General features: G+C 40.1%; 2 protein-coding genes across 2 annotated transcripts; one reads left to right on the forward strand and one right to left on the reverse strand.

Annotated features, from left to right (window-relative positions):
* The first annotated feature begins 1252 nt into the window (after positions 1-1252).
* On the forward strand, positions 1253-5097 carry LOC143880113 (laccase-17-like). The gene is made up of 6 exons (XM_077382866.1): positions 1253-1460; positions 1576-1727; positions 2369-2613; positions 2738-2866; positions 3369-4343; positions 4752-5097. The coding sequence occupies exons 1-6, from the start codon at positions 1335-1337 to the stop codon at positions 4880-4882; spliced, it is 1758 nt and encodes a 585-aa protein (XP_077238981.1). The 5' UTR covers positions 1253-1334; the 3' UTR covers positions 4883-5097.
* A 1550-nt stretch (positions 5098-6647) lies between these two features.
* Positions 6648-7173, reverse strand: LOC143878508 (cyclin-dependent protein kinase inhibitor SMR4-like). Its single transcript, XM_077380784.1, has one exon. The coding sequence runs from the start codon at positions 7063-7065 to the stop codon at positions 6859-6861; it is 207 nt and encodes a 68-aa protein (XP_077236899.1). The 5' UTR covers positions 7066-7173; the 3' UTR covers positions 6648-6858.
* Between the last annotated feature and the right edge of the window lie 12582 nt (positions 7174-19755).

The following is a 19755-nucleotide window of genomic DNA, read 5'->3' on the forward strand; positions in this document are numbered from 1 at the left end:
AGATTGAGAGAGAGAGAGAGAGAGAGAGAGAGAGAGAGAGAGAGAGAGAGAGAGAGAGAGAGAGAGTTTCTCTTAGGTTTCTTTGGGTTTTCTCAAGTTCTTCTTGGTTCTTATTCTCTTGGGTTTTTTCTCGGATTATCTCTTATACGATCTTAGGTGAGAGGGCAAGGAAAGGGTTCCGGGTATATGGGTTTGGATTTAATCCATTGTAATCCTTGTATATTATTTTTCTCATAGTGGAAGATTGTGTTGTCGCCCGTGGATGTGGGTATCGTGCTAAACCACGTAAAAGCTTGGTGTTCATCTTGTGGCTTGTGTTCATTTGTACTTTTCCGTTTATTTGTGTATGATTGGATCCGCTTTCCGGTCGGATTTTCTCAAGAAGGCCTGCAGAATCCTAAACCTCTGTTTTCGTGTCAGTCTTATCACGTCTGCATCACCGATTCATAATTCACCTCATTCTACAATCAACATCAATAACAGAAAATCATGTCAATTGCTTCTAATAGTTAGAGCATCCCTTTGAAGACCTTTGCTAAAATGTCCTTCTGAAAGCTACGCAAGAACAGTAACAAATCAAAATAAAAAAGAACCTTGATAGGGATAGTCAGATGAATGGTTTAGATCATGTTGATGGATTAACAAGACAAACAGTTGGAGATCGAAACAGGCCAAAGGAAGTAGAGGGAGTAGGAAATCCCTTAAGAACATGGCATCCGTGCAACAACCCTACTTGTTCAAGTTAAAGAACCCAACAAATACAGCTCCGGAAGTATACGAAAATGCCCTTCTCTCATATCTTTGAAACATAAAAATGTAATTTTTTCCATAAACCACAAAAAAAGAAGAAGAAAAAGAATATTACTCCTCATTAATGGCAATATTACCCACATTGCCCGCATAAATGATGAGAAAATTCTTCTGACAAATGTAATGGTTGTGGGGGAGGATTTTCATTCCAAATAAAGGTAGGTATTTATTGGCAAATGTAATGTTGGGGGGAGGATTTTCTTTCCAAATATAATCTGTAAAGGGCATTTTAGTAAATATAATCAAGGAGGGGGCTAATAAGATAAGCTTTCCTTTATCGACACTCTAAAATTCAGCTTGACCAACAGCTAGGCCATCTTACCCATTAAAAAAAAACTAATAGGCCTTAGTGAAAATTGGAAGCCTAGAAATGCATGTGATTTTCTTGCGGATAAAATAATCATCTGCTCAACCAGATACTTTCTATCATCTCTATATAAACAATCCCACAACTTTCATGACCAGTACCATCGATTGTAGACTCAAAAGTCTCCTATCCTATCTATCTTTCAAGAGAGAGAGATATGGGTGCTTCTGTTTTTCCATCAGTTCCCATGAGAGCTTTGCTATTCGCATTGAGTACTCTGTTCATCCTCTCCTCCCCCACATTTGCCAAGGACAAAGGAATAACCAGGCACTACAAGTTCAACGTACAATATGTGACCTTTTCTCCAATAGTAGAGCTAATGAATTGATATTGAGCTAATGGAATGTGGGCTGTCCTATTACTTTATTTTATTTTTTTCATTTCTTCTTTTCTTGCAGATTCAGATGCAAAATGTAACGCGATTGTGCCACACGAAGAGCATTGTGACTGTTAATGGACAGTTTCCTGGGCCTAGGATTGTTGCTAGGGAAGGTGACACTGTTGTAGTTAAGGTGGTTAACCTTGTTCAGAACAATATCACCCTGCATTGGTAATAAATCTTCTCACAACCTCTGTATTGTTATTTAGTTGGTTGGTGTATTCACCTATATCACTCATGAACGACGGAATAAAATGACATTATTCGATAAAAATAAATTCCATTAAAAGGGTGATAAATCTTCCAACAGCTTTCCTTAGGAAGTATTTCTATTAACATCAATGAAAAATCATGGAATTTATTAGTTTCATAGCCCTTAAAATCACCAGAAAAGACCCTTAAATCGAAAGGGGACTATGAAAAACAAAGTCAGCAGGAGATTAATATAAAGCTACTGTCACCCTAAACTAAATGAATCACAACATAATAAATTTCGTAACATCTCCAACCAAGTCTAGTGACTTGTGTTTGTAAATTGTTAATGCACTCACATGTGTCCCCTACAACAATTTCAAGTTCCATTAGAAAATATTAAAGTTTTCACTTTAGTATTACTCATCAAGTGGGACTAAAACTCTTCCAAATTAATAATTTTAAAATCATTACTGATAGGGCACACACAATTGTTATGCATATAACCCAATAAAGGGTTCTTTCTAGATTTCATTCGTGTCAAAATAATCTCCATCTCTAGAGTTTGAGGTACTGACTTTTTTTCTGGATTTTATGATGGATGGTGGATTGCGAAACAGGCATGGGATTCGACAGCTCCTAAGCGGATGGGCAGATGGTCCTGCTTATGTGACCCAATGCCCAATGCAGACAGGCCAAAGCTACGTCTACAACTTCACCATTGTTGGCCAAAGAGGGACTTTCTGGTGGCATGGACACATCTCCTGGTTAAGGGCAACCCTCTACGGACCCATTGTTATCCTCCCTAAACGCAATGTTCCTTACCCATTTGCTAAACCATACATGGAAGTCCCAATCATCTTTGGTAATGACAAACCAGATATTCTAAAATTAAATGGATTAAATCCTTAATCAATTAAGCATTAGTTTTGGTTACTAGCTTACATGATTTAGTTAATTAGTTAAAACGACGTTGGTTTGAATTCCAGGAGAGTGGTTTAATGCGGACACTGAGGCTATCATCAACCAAGCTTTGCAGAATGGAGGAGGCCCGAACGTCTCCGATGCCTACACCATCAACGGACTGCCCGGGCCCTCATACAACTGTTCTGCAAAAGGTATCTCTGTTCATGTTTCTAATACATTCCATTGCTTTAGGAAATTCCATTAGGCCATGTTTGGATACCCACAAGATTTAGATTTGGATTTAGTTGATATTTTGAACTGGATCAGATCCTAAGATTTTTAAATCAGCGACAACAGTGCAAAAAATTCCGATTTTCAAATTTGTTCTGCGAGACATTATTTAGAAATCAATGTTTGTGGCAACTTCCTTCCCCGTCGCTGCTCCTCGACGTTGCTCTGGCAGCAGCTAGACATCCTTCCCTCCCTCCCTCCCTCCCTCTCTTTCTCTCTCTCTTAAAACATGATCATGAAGATGATTGATGTATTTTGTATTCAAAACTCAAATCCAAATCAAAATATCAATGCATGAGGTATCCAAATGGGGCCTTAGGGTGTTAATGAAAATTTTCATTTGGGTATTAATGAAACAATCTATCAAGTTGCTAATCGTATTGACCTCTCTTTGTTTCTTTTATTTTGGATGGCGGAGGGCAGATACATTCAAGCTCAGCGTGAAGCCCGGGAAGACTTACCTCCTCCGTCTAATCAACGCTGCACTCAACGATGAGCTCTTCTTCAGCATCGCCAACCACACTCTCACTGTCGTTGATGCCGACGCTGTCTATGTAAAGCCCTTTGACACTGATATCCTCCTCATAACACCAGGTCAAACCACTAATGTCCTCTTCAAGACCAAACCCAATTACCCAAATGCTAGCTTCCTCATGGGAGCAAGACCCTATGTGACTGGCCTTGGCACTTTCGATAATTCGACAACCACCGGAATCCTCGAATACCAAAAACCCAATTCCACGACTTCTCCACATGTTAATATCAAGAAGCTTCCCCTCCACAAACCAACACTCCCACCTCTCAATGACACTTCCTTCGCCACAAATTTCACCATGAAATTACGCAGCTTAGCCAATGCTCAATTCCCAGCCAACGTCCCTCAGACCGTCGACAGACGCTTCTTCTTCACTGTGGGTCTGGGCACAAACCCGTGCCCAAAGAACCAGACTTGCCAAGGGCCTACTAATGGCACTAAATTTTCTGCTTCAATCAACAATGTCTCTTTCATCCAACCAACCACAGCACTTCTCCAAGCACACTTCTTTGGACAGTCAAACAACGTCTACACTACTGACCTCCCAAACATTCCCCTCATACCATTCAATTACACAGGAACCCCTCCTAACAACACTATGGTCAGCAATGGTACTAAGCTGGTGGTCCTTCCTTTCAATTCGAGCGTGGAACTAGTGATGCAGGACACAAGCATTCTTGGGGCAGAGAGCCACCCTCTTCATCTCCATGGTTTCAATTTCTTTGTCGTTGGTCAAGGTTTCGGAAACTATGATCCTAATAAGGACCCTTCTAACTTCAATCTGGTTGATCCCATTGAGAGGAATACTGTCGGTGTTCCATCGGGAGGTTGGGTTGCCATTCGCTTTCTAGCAGACAATCCAGGTCTGCAGCAAAACTTCCCCATTTGCTTAAATTTCTATTCTCAGAAATCAGCATATGATCTCATTAAGATTGGTTCAGTAGATAACATATGCACTTGATCACATTGTATAGCCGAATTATCGCAGTCAGATCATTCCTCTATACACTGTGTTAACCCAGTGCTATGAGCAGAACATATGATCTTTCCCTTCTCTAATTTTCTTCTTGATCTTTTTTTAACTTAAGAAAGCAAAAACTGTAGAGAGAAGATCATTAGAATTAATATTCAGAATCTAGTGAAAGTTTTATATGAAAAAAAGAGTTGGGTGGAAAAAAAATGACCAAATCAAAGTGTGTGACAATACCATCTCTTTCGAGATTTCCTGTAAAATTGTGCTGACATTACTTGGATTTTGACATGGAAACCAGGTGTATGGTTCATGCACTGCCACTTAGAAGTCCACACCAGCTGGGGCTTGAAGATGGCATGGATGGTGTTGAACGGGAATCTGCCCAATCAGATGCTGCCACCTCCACCTTCCGATCTTCCAAAATGTTGAACTTGATCCAACGGTTTTGGATAACGGCTATGTTCAGTGTTCAAATTATTCTTCTTTTTTTTTCTAATTTTCGGAAGCTTGCTTTCCATAAGTGGTATACGGCTATCAACAGTTCATGAAGAGCATCAAACATTGTCCTGCAGAAAATGTATCGCAATTTTCTATTTTGTTTTCCATTATCTTGGTAATAAAATCGGGGTTGTTCAAATATCAAATTCAGTCATAATGTAATTCTCTCCTGCCTTCTTTTTTCTCCATAATGGCATCAATGTATTCATCAAGTGACAGGATCATGCAACAACGTGACAGTGATTTTAGGTTATGGGTATAGTGAAGCAGGAGCATCCCCTGGAAACTTCACACCAGCCTTTCATTGTTTGTAATGTAGGTTTTTTTTATGAACAAATCAGATCAGTAAATATCTCTACATATCTTGATTTGGTTCTTGATGACCCTACTTAGGGCGGCGGCCCAGTGGACGAGGCTCACGCCATTGCGGGGGCTGGGGAGGGCTAGATGTACACAGCCTTACCTCAGCTTTGCAGAGAGCATATGGTTTCAAATTTTGGTTTCGGAATGTATTTCGATCCTCACCAAAACCAAAATTTTGGCTGAAATTTCAGATTTTCAGCTGAAATTCAACGAAATCAAATTAGTGTCTATTTTATAGTGCGACCAAAATTTCCGTACAGAAATTTCTATAATTTCAGGATAATATTAAATAAGATTTTTGGGTGAGATCTCTTAAATTTCGGATAAAAGAAATTTTGGCTGAAATACACGACCATTTCGGGTATATCAATTTCGGTTTTGATCTCCACCGGAACCCAAAATTTCGGTCAAAATTTAAAACCTTTGCAGAGAGGCTCTTTCCGTGACTTGAACCTATGACGACCAGGTCACAATGGAGGCTCGCCTTATTCCACCGATAAAAAATAAAATGGTTATCAAGTCACACAAAAACTGTTGATCCAAAAGACATCCTTCTAGAAACACTGATCTGATTACATTAAAACGGATGGTAGTGGTGACCAATGCACCAAACTCATTAGTAAAACTGAATGAGACCCATTCGGACAAATTGAAGTTGGATGATTTTGGTTGTCTTTCCTTTTTTGGTTGCTGTTGGCGAGCTAGGATCGGACCCACAAGCTTAATGTTTTGGCAAGAAACCTACTCCAATTGAAACAAGTTCAACCCCGTCACATGACTTTTAGGTTTTGCCCCTGTTAAATGACATCCGTAGGCCCTGTTCGTTTCGGATTTTGGGAATTGATTATAACTTATAAGACCAAATCTGATTATTAAAGTGATTTGGTTTCAAAATCAATTCTCAATTCCAAAAATGAACAGGGCCTTAATCCATTTATCTTTTCCCGCCAAAACAAAAAAATGACTCCAGTCTCGAGCACTTTCATTGTCTTTCCAAAGAAAAATCGTACACGCAATGGTTCCCACCAAAATTTGAAAATGGACCGAATTTTCACACTACAATCAGGTCAGGCCAGAATCCTCTATTTACCTAACTCCTTTCAAATCCTCCAAGACCCAGATCTTGATTTCGAAGTTCTACCGTTATTAGTCACAAACTCACAACAAACAAAACCAGAAGCTTCACTCTCTCTCTCTCTCTCTCTCTCTCTCTCTCTCTCTCTCTCTCTCTCTCTCTCTCTCAGTCGAAAACTCGCAACACATAGGATTTTTCTTAGAAAAAGGTTCAAATATCTCTTAGCTTGGAAGCATTCAGGCCAAACAAAAACAAAAATAGAAATGAAAACTACCCAATAAAAAAGACAACAACATAAACGTAACTCAAAAGCCAATGAAGTGCCTTTCACTCCATTCCTCTAACATCTCCATCAAAAATACAACAAAACATAACCCCCAAAAAAAAAAAACAGAGCAAATAGGTTACATATATCTACAGATTACAGACACATGGATACCCATGTGTTAGAACAACAGCGATCCCTCCCTCAAGCGCAAGCTTCCCGTCTAGGCGGCAAAGCGAAGAGCAATTCAAGATCAGGAGGGTGAAAATACCCATTCTTAGGTGGCTTACTCCTTTTCCCATACACCATTGTTCTCTTCCTCGGTGGTGGTGGGCAAACCATTGCGGTATATACACCGTGCTTCGGTGTAACACACCCATCTTCTATAGTTTCCGTAGCCTCGTTCTCCATTGCAAAAACAAAAATTCAAAATAGAAACAAAGAGAGAAGGCCAAAAACAGAGAGGAGGGAAAAAGGGTTTGAACTTGAATGGAATTTGAGGGTTATTACTTACAATTTATATCTCTCTTCAGTCTTCGTGGCTTTTTCCGGAAGCTACTAGCCGTGTGATTACAGCTGGGATGGAGTGGGTTCCACGTGTCAGGATCGTTTACGCGCTTTATCTACATGGATTGAATACGTGGCCCACGCTAAGACGCGTTTGGCTTGATAAACAAAAATACGGCGCGAATTGAGTCGGTGTGGCGGGAAAGTTCTGAAAAATGAGATTTGAATTTACACCGCTAGTTTTTTTTTGCTTTTTGGTCATTTTACTATTTTTTTTTTTGAATAACGTGTTTTGTGTCGTTATGTGGGAGGATCCTGTGATGGGGAGAGTGACACGTGGTAGTGATTTGACCCTTTTTTTAAGAATATGACGTCACCTCCATGTGAAGCTGAAATAACATACAGGGTGATGATAAATTCGCACCCTTGTAGGATAATTCGCACCCCCTTGAAAAGAGAGGTAGACTTTAACGCTTTTTAACGTCAATTAACCCGCATTGGGTGCAATCTTGAAAGAAGGGATTTGCTAGGGACCATAGCATAAGGGATTTCACGGGCCGGATGTTGCACGAGAGAGCAGCCACCTCAAATGAATTAGATGAGTAAGACAAAATCTGAGCCTATGTGGCTACTCTCTCATGCAACAGACAGCCTGCAAAATGCCTTCTGCGGTGACACAAGGATTGCTTGAATCAGGAAGAGGAATGGGCATCCTGTTCCTATTCCTATTACAAAAAGCTTCTTTGCAATGGAAAGATTAAAATAGAAATTGAATTTTAAAAAAATTAAAAAAAAAATTATTTGAACCGGCGTAGAATAAGACGACATTTACATGGCTAAGAAGGCTCTTCTAAATGACTTACTGAAAGATGATTTTGTTGAGAAAGTTCAGAATGTTAGATCTTCCGTGTCACAAAATCGAGAGAGGGAAAATCTATTATATGGAGATCAAGACATATTTCGTCATGGAGGACGATTTTTCAAAGCCAATAGGAGCCATAATTCCTTATATTCCAACTCTTTACAGATCTTCAATCCCATAAAGATGTTCCCACGAACTTATTGTGTGGGCAGAAACTACAGAATTACAAAAAGAAGCCAAATGTAGTTTCAAGAGCGGAGGTATGCTAAAAAATGGTGTGTTGCCATACTCCTTCACCATCATTGATCTATGCAGACATGATTATATCTCCACAAGTGTTTGAGAAATTCAATGTTGATCCTAAACCAACTTTTGAATGTGAAAATCATACAAATGATACAATACCCGGGGGGCAAAAGGGTCAAGCTGATGCCTTGGTGGTCCAATTAGCTACAATTGAAAGTGGAAATGCCATAATTGATACAAGCTATCAACCAATTGGAAATGGAAAATCAAATAGCTATGTTTTTTTCCTTATTAGAGCCCAAGTGAAAACTCTTCAACCAATCCTAATCATGAAGTCAGTATCAAGGGTGGTATGATTTCAAAACTCCAGTTTGGTTGAACATAAGAGCTTATTTTCTGCACAAGAAAAAAAGGAAACAGAAGGTAAGTTTGTCGTTGCTCTTGAAACCATAATAGAACCAAGCACAAATTATCGATGGAGTTGACCAAAAAGAGAACATGAAGGGGGGAGTAATATGTCGCAATACCCAACTTCATAAAGAGAAACAGGAGCAAGGCAATTGTCAAGTAAAAAAAAGAGCCCCGCTAGGTTCAACCTGAAAGGGCGACCTAAGCAAAAATTAGGGCCATTGTCCGCTAAGTTGAAAACCCGAAAGCGCAGGCAAAAAAAAAAAAAGAGCCTAAAAACCTGCAATGACAAGATGATGGGAAAGCAATACAAAAGTAAACAGTACAGAAAAGGATCCAAGAAGCATGAGATCTTGTACGATGATGGAGATATGGAAGTATTCCAGTTAGACAAGGAATGCAAGTCTTGAAGCTGTGAATGGCGGGATCTCAGACATGTTCAATGCCCACCACCCTCCTTCTAGTTCAGAAGTTGATAGAATTAGCTCAAATGATTACATGAGAGAAAAAAGCATCCCTTGACAACACTTTCTTCTCCAATAAACTACTTTCCTTCGCAGGCCAAATAAATAAAAGCAACACTAGCCTCACGGACTTATATCAGAATCCTAAAGCTGGAGTTGGCTTGCCAAACTAGATGCCAAAGCAACTACGGTGACAAATCTTGATGCATCACATGTGAATGAGCTTTCTAAAGTTCCACTCCAAGATAATTCTAAAACAATAATGCAAGCCCAAAGCATTGAGGTGGGATCTTTGCACTTTCTCCACAAACTGGCTGCAAGCCCAAAGCACCATCAATCAATTATTACTGGGCTCATTAGATGATGAGAAATAGTGAAAGATGATCCAAGACCTTGTTGGTATACAAAACACACACAAAAAAATCAGCTCAAGAATTTCAAGTATCCCACTTGATTGCTAAGTTGCAAAGGAATCCACTTATGTTTTCCATTCTTGGAGTTCTCAAGAATCGGAATAGAAGCACATCAGTCAAGAAACTCCCTGCAATACGAGATCTACAGGATGATGATAATGTAGCAAAACATCTCAAAGTGCAACATTTGAATCGGCATGCTGATCCTGATTTGGTTAAGTTGCCAACATGAGCAGAGCTAGAAATGGTGTTGATCAAAATGAAAATGGTGGCGCCTTGGTTGATTCAAATTCTCTAGGGAAAAAGTCCAAAATGCTATTGTCATAGTATTCATTCTATGGCTACTGCGACTGCAACTAGAGATGGAACTGGTTGTGGTTGACAAGGGAAAAAGTGAGCCCCTAGAATTCTATTCAGCTCCAATGCGGCAAATAGTGAGCATGCTTTGTCCAAGTTCAAATTCGTGTTATTCAAGAATAATAAATTGTGTTGACAAAAGGCAGAAATCCCACCAAAATGTCACCAACTGAAGAATTACATAGTAGATGCAAAGTTGCAGATATTATCAACAGTGAGAAGTCTGGACACACATATTGCTCTCCTGTACTTTCAAGAAAAAGACTGTCATGTCCAAAGACAAGAACTTGATGCAGCCTCAGCAGGTCGCAAATACACTTAGTAATGGATTCCCAGCTTTTGAGAACAGGAAAATCTCAAACTACAAGCAAAAAGTGAGAACATGGATATGGAACTCTTTCTAGAACCACCCAAAAGCAAGGAAAATGAAAATGTGGGTGTGGAATTGTCTGTTCTGTCCTATTAGCAAACTGAAAAAGAGAAAGCTCAATAGGTGGAATATAAAACCAGCAAAATACTTGGGAAGATTGACACCCAATAATGAAAATCAAGGAAATGAGAATATGGAGAAGTCAGGGAATAAAACATATAGGAGGGGTGAAAAGAACTCTTCAGGCCAATCTTCTGCAAAAGAGAAAATAATTTCTCAAACGACTGGGAAAGGCCATCCCCTGTTGCACCCCAAAAATTACAACAGATGTCTAGGGAGGCTGAGCATGGTAGCAGAAATTATTTTTCAAGCCCGTCGACTCCAACCCCAAAGCCGAGCAGGAGAGGATGAACATGGGGTCAGGATGCTGAAAACACATGTTCAACCACTAGAGGTCTTTCTTCTAAGTCAACAAGCTCTTCAAGTCAAGGAGGCGGTGAGGCACAACAATCTCCTACAGTTACCAGTTCTAACAAAATTGCTAGTGGTTAGGGTAAGCGGCATCACCCTTCTTTATAAGTTGGTGGTTAGGATCCAAACCATATGCCTGGTGCTTACTCCAAAGCAAACTAAAACTGCAAATTGTCTGGGTGCCTGTCAACCATCCCCTGTACAGATAAGGGAGGTAAAAAGAAAAAAGAAAAATAAAGTCAAACCTGCCTACTCTTACCCCAAAGCCTGGCAATCAGAGTGCTGAGAACAGATGCGTTGTCGTGTCAACTATTTATGTTCGACTAACAAGCTCTAGCTGGGGAAATGCTACAAATCTAGGAGGCAATGGTGCACACCAGTCTTCTGCAGTGACAAATGAACCTATTGACATAGCTGCTTGTTACGGTGGACAAACTCACCCTGCAGTAAAATCACCAATTTGAAGATCAGACTTGACATCTGTCTCTGCTTGTACATTTAAAACAACTGAGATGGCAGATGGTCTTGATTATGCCCAGATTCCAAGTCAACAAGCACCAATTTGTGAACTTGTTACGCCTTGATTTTTGCCTGACCAATCAATTTCTGCACCATTTACCAAAGATGATTTGGCTTTAGGAAGCAGTGTAGAGACAAAATGTGGCTGGAATGTGGATCATGGATCTGAGAATTATCATTCAAACATATACATGGTTCTAATCTACCTGAGTCAAGGATCGATTTAAGCTCAAAAGGCGTGCAAAAAGTTTCAAGGATTGATTTAAATTCAAAAGGCGTGCGAAAAGTTCCTCTCCCTTGTTCTGAGGACGTGAAGTCTATGAATCATGGTATGATCTCGTCATAGGTATCTGCTTCAGACAGTACCTTATACATGATTCACTTGACCTGGCCTCAAACGTAAAGTCGATGTAGACTTGGCATCAAACATGATTTCAGTAATCACAAAAATGGGGGCTCCTAGCAGGTTCCAGTCTTAAGCTTGATGCTGCGTCTCATGGTTAAGGATCTGCTTCAACTCAGGAATAACAACTAGGTGGTTCGAGTTCAAAATAAGGATTGATTCTCAATGATAGGAGCCTACCTAGAAAAAGGAGTCAGCTGGTTCGGATCCTAAACCTACAGAACGAGATTGATGGAGATTAGATCCATCTCAAATACCGAAACCAGAGCTAGCTCCTGTAAATTAGGCAAGCAGGCCTAACACAAAGAACAACTACTAATTGATACAATCAGTAGCCCCGACTATAATGAGATTCTCAAAGGAAGATGTCAATGCAGTAGTAATAGTGCTCCTCGGAGACGCAAGGACGTCCGCTCAATCTAATAGACACATGCTCAACTCCACCAATGGCAAAAAACAAAAAAAACAAAAGAAAATGTGTCAAACACGGATTGTTGTCAACAATGGCAAAAAAAGAAAAAAAAATTACAATCAGATAAGTTAAATCTAATTTCGTAAATCCAACCAAAGTCGTAAGAGTTGCCTTTCAAAAAAGTTTTCCCTGCTGAAAAGCGGCGCAGTCCCCCCAGTAGGGCTCCCTTGCCAATAAGTGGTGCATGACTGAAAATCAGCGCAGTTCCCCCCCTGTAGGGCTCCCCTGCCAATAAATGGTGCATGACTAAAAATCAGCGCAGTTCCCCCGGTAGGGCTCCCCTGCCGATAAGTGGATCATGCCAAAAAATCACCGCAATTCCCCCATAAGGCTCCCCTGCCGATAAGTGGTGCATGACTGAAAATCAGTGCAATTCCCCCCATAGGGCCCCCTATCGATAAGTGGTGCATGACCGAAAATCGGCGCAGTTCCCCCCCATAGGGCTTCCCTGCCGATAAGTGGATCATGCCCAAAAATCAGCGCAGTTCCCCCCGTAAGGCTTCCCTGCCGAAAAGTGGTGCATGACTGAAAAATCAGCGCAGTTCCCCCTGCAGGGTTTCCCTCCTCATAAGTGGATCATGCCCAAAAATCAGCACAGTCCCCCCCCCCCGTAGGGCTCCCCTGCCGATAAGTGGTGCATGACCGAAAATCGGCGCAGTTCCCCCCCATAGGGCTTCCCTGCCGATAAGTGGATCATGCCCAAAAAATCAGCGCAGTTCCCCCCGTAAGGCTTCCCTGCCGAAAAGTGGTGCATGACTGAAAAATCAGCGCAGTTCCCCCTGCAGGGTTTCCCTCCTCATAAGTGGATCATGCCCAAAAATCAGCACAGTCCCCCCCCCCCCCGTAGGGCTCCCCTGCCGATAAGGGGTGCATAACTGAAAAATCAGCGCAGTTCCCCCGCAGGGCTCCCCTGCCGATAAGTGGATCATGCCTAAAAATTAGCGCAGTTCCCCTCGTAGGGTTCCCCTGCGGATAACTGGTGCATGACTGAAAATCAATGCAGTTCCCTCCGTAGGGCTCCCCTGCCGATAAGTTGTGCATGACTGGAAATTAGTGCAGTTCCCTCCGTAGGGCTCCCCTGCCTATAAGTGGATCATACCCAAAAATTAAGGTAGTTCCCCCCCCCCCTAGGGCTCCCCTGCCGATAAGTGATGCATGACTGAAAATCAGCGTAGTTCCCCCCCGTACGGCTCCCCTGCCGATGTGGTATGGCACCCGTCGAAAGGCCTCACAATGTCAGTCTACCATCTATGATTAAGGACCACCTGCAAAATTGCTTCCGGATCACCTGCAAACTTGTTTGCTTTGCAATTTAAAAATCACCTTCAAAATGACCAGTGTGGTGGGAATACTCCACTCGCCCTGCGAAAAGAAAGAAATAATAATAATAATAATATGTTGATACCCACATGAATTGCATTGATATGTTCCTCTAATTTCAGAGTTAATATTGGTAAGAAAAAAATGACCCATAGTTGTCAGCGTTCAATGGACAATAATTTTAGCTTAGAATATACAGACATTGAAAGATTGGGGGGTTCTCCATTTACAACAATGGCCCATCAGTGATCTAGGCCCCGGATTAGTGGATCATGAAATCCAACATCAGATAAATAATCCTAGCTCTACAATCTTTGCCAATATGCTAATGTTGAATATATTGTGGAAGTCTAAACAAAAAAAAAAGAACACCTTTGAAGTTTGAGATCACCTATTCAATATCAGATCGATCGAATTAATTTCGTTCAATCTCTCGTTGAGGGAACAGATCAGAACTCCGACAACCGCAGATCGTGCGCCATGTGTATAAGAGGCCCCATGAATTTGCTTTGCGATAGGAATTTCTCCAAGCAGATGGAGCTGAATAGATCTGCTAACTCATAGGAAAGGCATGATTCTGTCAAATTGGATAAACAAGTACATAAAAAGGTGATCAACAAGTTAGTAGTAAGAAGTTAACAACCACCATGGGAGTAGGAGTACACACTGAAACCTCCATCTATTAGATATTGTCAATACAAGATTTAATATACATACATGGACCCTTTGAAGTACACACTGAAACCTCCATCTATTAGATACTGTCAGTATAGGATTTAATATGCATACATGGACCCTGTTCAGCGTAGCGGTTCCTTGGAGGACTTCTCTGTACTACTGCACAAAAAGATAATTTTGATATGTTATGCCCGTAAGTAACCAAGCTTCAGAAGAGGATGTTGAGGGACCGACCAGTAAGGCTCTAATAGTAATGTAAATACCCAAAAATACCCTCCATTAAAATTTCGTCCCCCTTTATTAAAAGGGGAGTTTTTGTCCGTTTAATTTGATTCAGATTAGGGCTTCTTAATAATGCCTATAAATATATCATTTTGAGGTTAAAACAAACCCTAAATGTTTTGTTCAGCCTTAGAGAAAGAAATCAGATAAAGAAGAAAAGAAGACCGAGGAGATCCCAATTTTGGAGTCGAAGTTGTGAATCGAGGTGAGATTTATGTTTGTTTCACATAAAAATTGTATAAGAATTTAGGGATGAATTTAAAGATCCCTAATAAACTAAGAATTTAGTTCTGGAACTTTAAGAATTGAGGGTTGATTCATGCCCTAAAATCTTAGATTAAATTATGATAAATAAATTTGAGATTTTTGGAGCATGAAATTGGATTAGATGGATTCCTCTCGTCGATACAAGTCCAACGAATCCAACCACGCTCGAATCGGAGTTAAAACGAAGAAGTTATGGCCTTTTGAAGATTTCAAGACGAATCTCGAATTTTCCCGAAAAACCTAGTCTGTGACCTTCGAACTTCCGAAGAAACCTTCGGACTTCCGAAGGGGACTTCCGAAGGGAGGCCAGTAGAATCGGTCCGGGGCCTTCGGACTTCCGAACCCTAAAAATGTGTAAAACTTTAAAAAATCATAACTTCTTCATCTCTTGTCCGTTTTCGATGCTTTTGTACTCTATGGACTCGGCAGAAGACGTACTTTGTGATAAAAATAGATTCAGAAATGTTTGAAGATCCATGATAATGGTAATTCTAAAAACACCCTTATTTGTTGTCTATGCGGTCAGATCGGAATATTGAAACATAATCAGATTTAAGGAAAGAACGAACGACATTGAGGTACGTAATAACGTACTACTTTGGGTAATTGGAAACCCTTTTAACTTTGAATCAATATTGACTTTGGAAAACTATATTGACACCTTTGAACTTTTGAATTAGCTTTGAAGTCTAACATGCCATTTTGTTTCACCTACTGCTACTTTAGAACCTTTGAAACAATTGTATGAATATCTGTCTGGACTTTAGACCTTTGGGACCATCTTTTGAATTTTGAATCTTTAGTACTATTCGAATATTTAGAAGTATCTGAACCCTGAACCTTTGAAGTAACTGCTCTGAACTCTGAATCCTCAGAATAACTGCTCTGAACTCTGAACCTTTAGAATAACTGTTTTGAATTCTGAACCTTTGAAATAACTGTTCTGAACTCCGAATCTTTGAAATAACTGTTTTGAACTCAGAACCGTTGAAATAACTGTTCTGAACTCCGAACCTTGGAAATAATTGTTGTGAATACATGTTCTGAACTTTGAACCTTTGACACTAGCTGTTTGAATACTTCGAACTATTGGAACTATTTGAATACTTTGAACTATCTGAATATGAACATTGGATACCTTTTGAACACTTCTGTTGAAGCTTGGACTATTTTTGGACCATGCCATATGGGGGTAAAACAATTGGCAATTCTGGACATACCGTGGGGGTAGTACACTGGAACTTCTGGCCCGTCAGTGGGATCAAACGCTGACCCTGTCAACTTGTATCTGAACTTTGAGGAACTAGTTCCAACACCGTGGACTGTCGGTGTATAAGCAATAACATGTCTTTTGAACCATGCCGATGACTCTGAAGTGTATATGAACTTTGAAAACCTTTGAATATGAACTCTGAAAATCTTTGAACCGGGTCAGAACTCAGACTTTGAATTTGCCATATTGCACCTTTAATTTAGAACCATATTTGACATGCACTTTTAACTACTTTGTGCCTATTGATTTAGCTAAGACCTCAGCTTTGATTTTAACTATCTGACCCTATTGAGCCTTGACATGCTTAGACTGTACTTAGAGTAGTGTTTTATTATGTACTGAGCTTTTCAGCTGACTGTGGTTATTTAATATTTTTTCAGGTCTTGGCCCTCGTGAAAAAACCGAGGAACAGGACGCTTAGCCTTCGAACTGGACTTTGGCTTGGAAATTAGTTTAGTTGTTTCAGATTCTTTAGGAAGTGAGTATTTGAATAAGATGTAAAGACCTTAATATTTTATTTTATTTTACTATTGGGGAGAGATTTGATTTTGATTTAACTCTGATGGGTCCGCACTAATTGAGACTCTAATATATTTAGTTATGAATGCCAGGTTCTTTCTGTTATTGCTTGTAGCCTTGAATATTTGTGGGACTTGTCTTGCAGGTGTACGACACTGTCATGTCTTACGCCCAGGGTGGGGTTTGGGGCGTGACAAATAATTTTGAGACATGCAGTATTTCCAAAAGCCACTTTCTATTAGATATTGGCTAGGCATGCCTCATGACAATGAACGCTTGCCGTTTGATTAATTCCTTGGAGAGCCAATATTTAACTACTCATCAGACTAGTTTGGGTTCGCAGGGAGGATATCAAATATATGAACCATCTTTGACTCAATCTCTGATGAATCAGATTTCTTATGGAAATCTGGTCTTTTAAAAAAAATCTGGAAATACTCACAAAACTGCCTAAGATTCCTTGAATAAGAGAGAAAAAAGAGAATGATGAGGCTAAAGTTTCAGGCATATCCAAACTGCAGCAACTAGACTAGGAAATAAGACAACATAATTCTCCAGGTCAGTTACGTGCCATTACGATGAAAAACAAACCTGAGACAGGGTCGGGTCGTCATTCTTTTCCAGGACATGTTCGAGGTTGCAACGAACCTTTCATGAATACCCCATATTCTGGTGAAGATTCCAAGTTCTATACAAAGCTGCGATGCGGTGTAAACTACAGAGCATGGCAAACACCTTGATTTCAAGGATGCAGCAGAGTGGAGGTCCAGGTATTGCTCTCCATTTAAGATACAAAAAAGACATGCTTGGTGGACTGGACTATGTCGCAACCTGTTGGAGTTCCAGGCAAAAGCAATAGTCCCACATCGGACATGTGAAATGGATGTGGATGGGTTATAAGGGAATGGACACCCTCCTCCTAACAGCTAGCTTTTAGGGGTGAGTTCTACCCGGTTAGATTCCCTGCACAGTCCTTCAAAGTGATGTTTCACCTATACGTATGATTGGCATATGGCAAAACAAGTGATCGCAACGGCAATGGAGCAACAGAACCAGGAAGGGTTCTTCTTTCCATTGAGTTCTTTACAACAAAACCACTTGCTTGTGATCCATCAATCTTACCCAAGTATCCATTGAGTCCAGTTATCTTATATAAGAAGAAAAAAAGAAGAGAGACCTAGTTTACTGACAGATACGATTCCCTCTTCTCTTATCTTTTCCTATTTTATCTCAACTCCCTCTCTCTACCTATCTGAAAAGTGAGTTGGTCATGATAGGAAACACCTATGAGTTTAAAATATAATGGGCCCAATCCAACACATGAGCTGTAAAATATGTGAAGTGCAAAAGGGTGGTCTCTAGCACGATATTCATGGGGCCTAAGAAGGTTGGGCCACTCATCGAAATATGAGGAAAGATAATAGCACCACCGTACACTCTGATGTCAAAATACCCCTAAAATGGGGAAAAATTACCAAGAGACCCTAAATCAGGTAAAAATGACCGAAAATCCCCGATTCAAGGAAAACTACTATAATATCTCCAAACTAGTAAAAATCACTAGGAGACCCCAAATCAGGTAAAAAATGACCGAAAAAATCTCCGATTCAAGGAAAATTACCAAACCACGTGAAAAGACCACCATAACCCCGGCTCAAGAAAAAATGGTCAAAATATCACCAAATCAGGTGAAAATACCACCATACCTTGGGTCAAGTAAAATTGTCAGAATACCACCAAATCAGGTGAAGACCACCATACCCTTGCGTCAAGAAAAATGGTCAGAATACCACCAAAATAAGTGAAAAGACCACCATACCCTCGGGTCAAGAAACATGGAAAATTACTAAGACACCCATATATCAAAATCAAGTCTTGCAAGCTTCAGAACCGTTCCCCTTACAAGACTTGAGGGGCATTTGTTGGACCCAAAATTTTACAAAAAAGGGCATAATAGTAAAATTCCTAACTAAAAAAAGAAGATAAAGAAAAGAAAAGAGTGGTTACACGTTACATTATGCTATCCCTAAAATAAAGGGATATACAATAAAAAAATTCTAAAGTGAAAAGGAGAAAATTCCTAAATCCACTAAAGTTGAAACTTTCGCAAGAATCACCCACTTTAAAAAAAGAGGTTAAATAACTTCCCATAAAAGAAGGAAGTTGAAATCGTGAAACCCAAAGATATGGGTGAAGTGGCATTGACAACGGCTCCAAAAAGAGAAAGTGGAGATCGTGAAATTAAAGATAAGGGATGAGTTGGCATTAACCAACTAGTTTAAGTAATCTCTATAAATAGAAGAAATGACATTTTGAAAGATGAGGGATCAAATCTTAGCCAGAAAAAGCGAAGCAAAGAGGATCGGATCTTTGTGAAAGAAAAGCGGCGTGAAGAAAAGAAAAATGAGAAGAAAGAAAGGTGAGAAAAGGTTACTGGCTAACAGTATTTTCCTTTTTTCTCTTTGCAGGCTTTTTCCAAAAAGTTCCAGAAAGGAGACCAAGAAAAAGACATTTATCCTTCGGGAGAAAGAAGAAAATCCCTTTAGAGAATCTCTCTCTAAAGTTCTCTTTAGGATCTCTTTCCGGAGACTCCCTAAAGGGAGAAAACCTTTCTCTTCCAGGAGAAAGATGATAAAGACGGCAGTTTCCACCAAAAGATGAAGGCCGCGGTTCCCCCAGAAGGAAGAAGACCTTTCTCCTTCGGGAGAAAGAAGAAAATCCCTTTAGAGAATCTCTCTAAGGTCTCTTTAGAATCTCTTTCCAGAGACTCCCTAAAGGGAGAAAACATTTCTCTTCTGGGAGAAAGATGATACAGACGGCGGTTTCTACCAAAAGATGAAGATGGCGGTTCCCCTAGAAGAAATAAGACATTTCTCATTCGGGAGAATGAAGAAAATCCCTTTAGAGAATCTCTCTCTAAAGGTCTCTTTCCAGAGACTCCCTAAAAGGAGAAGACCTTTCTCCTCTAGGAGAAGGATGATAAAGATGACGGCTCCCCAAAAGAAAGATGAAGAAAGTTTTGAGAATTAAAGAAAGTTACCAAGACAAAGAAATTCCACCAGAAAGGATTTATACTAATTCCACCAGAAAGGATCTATACATGTACATGTTTTTGTGGTAACAAGTTCTACTTTGATAACGCATCCAAAGGCTTCCTCTAAAAAATTTCACTGATACCAAGAACTTGCCCAATACCAGAATTTGGATTTGCCTCTGACATCATCCATATCATCCATAGCCCAAAGCATATGTATAAAGTAAACCCAACAC

This window comes from Tasmannia lanceolata, unplaced genomic scaffold, assembly GCF_043159265.1.
Source record: "Tasmannia lanceolata isolate RefF3 unplaced genomic scaffold, GAP_Taslan_0.1 ptg000006l, whole genome shotgun sequence".
Taxonomy (NCBI): Eukaryota; Viridiplantae; Streptophyta; class Magnoliopsida; order Canellales; family Winteraceae; genus Tasmannia; species Tasmannia lanceolata.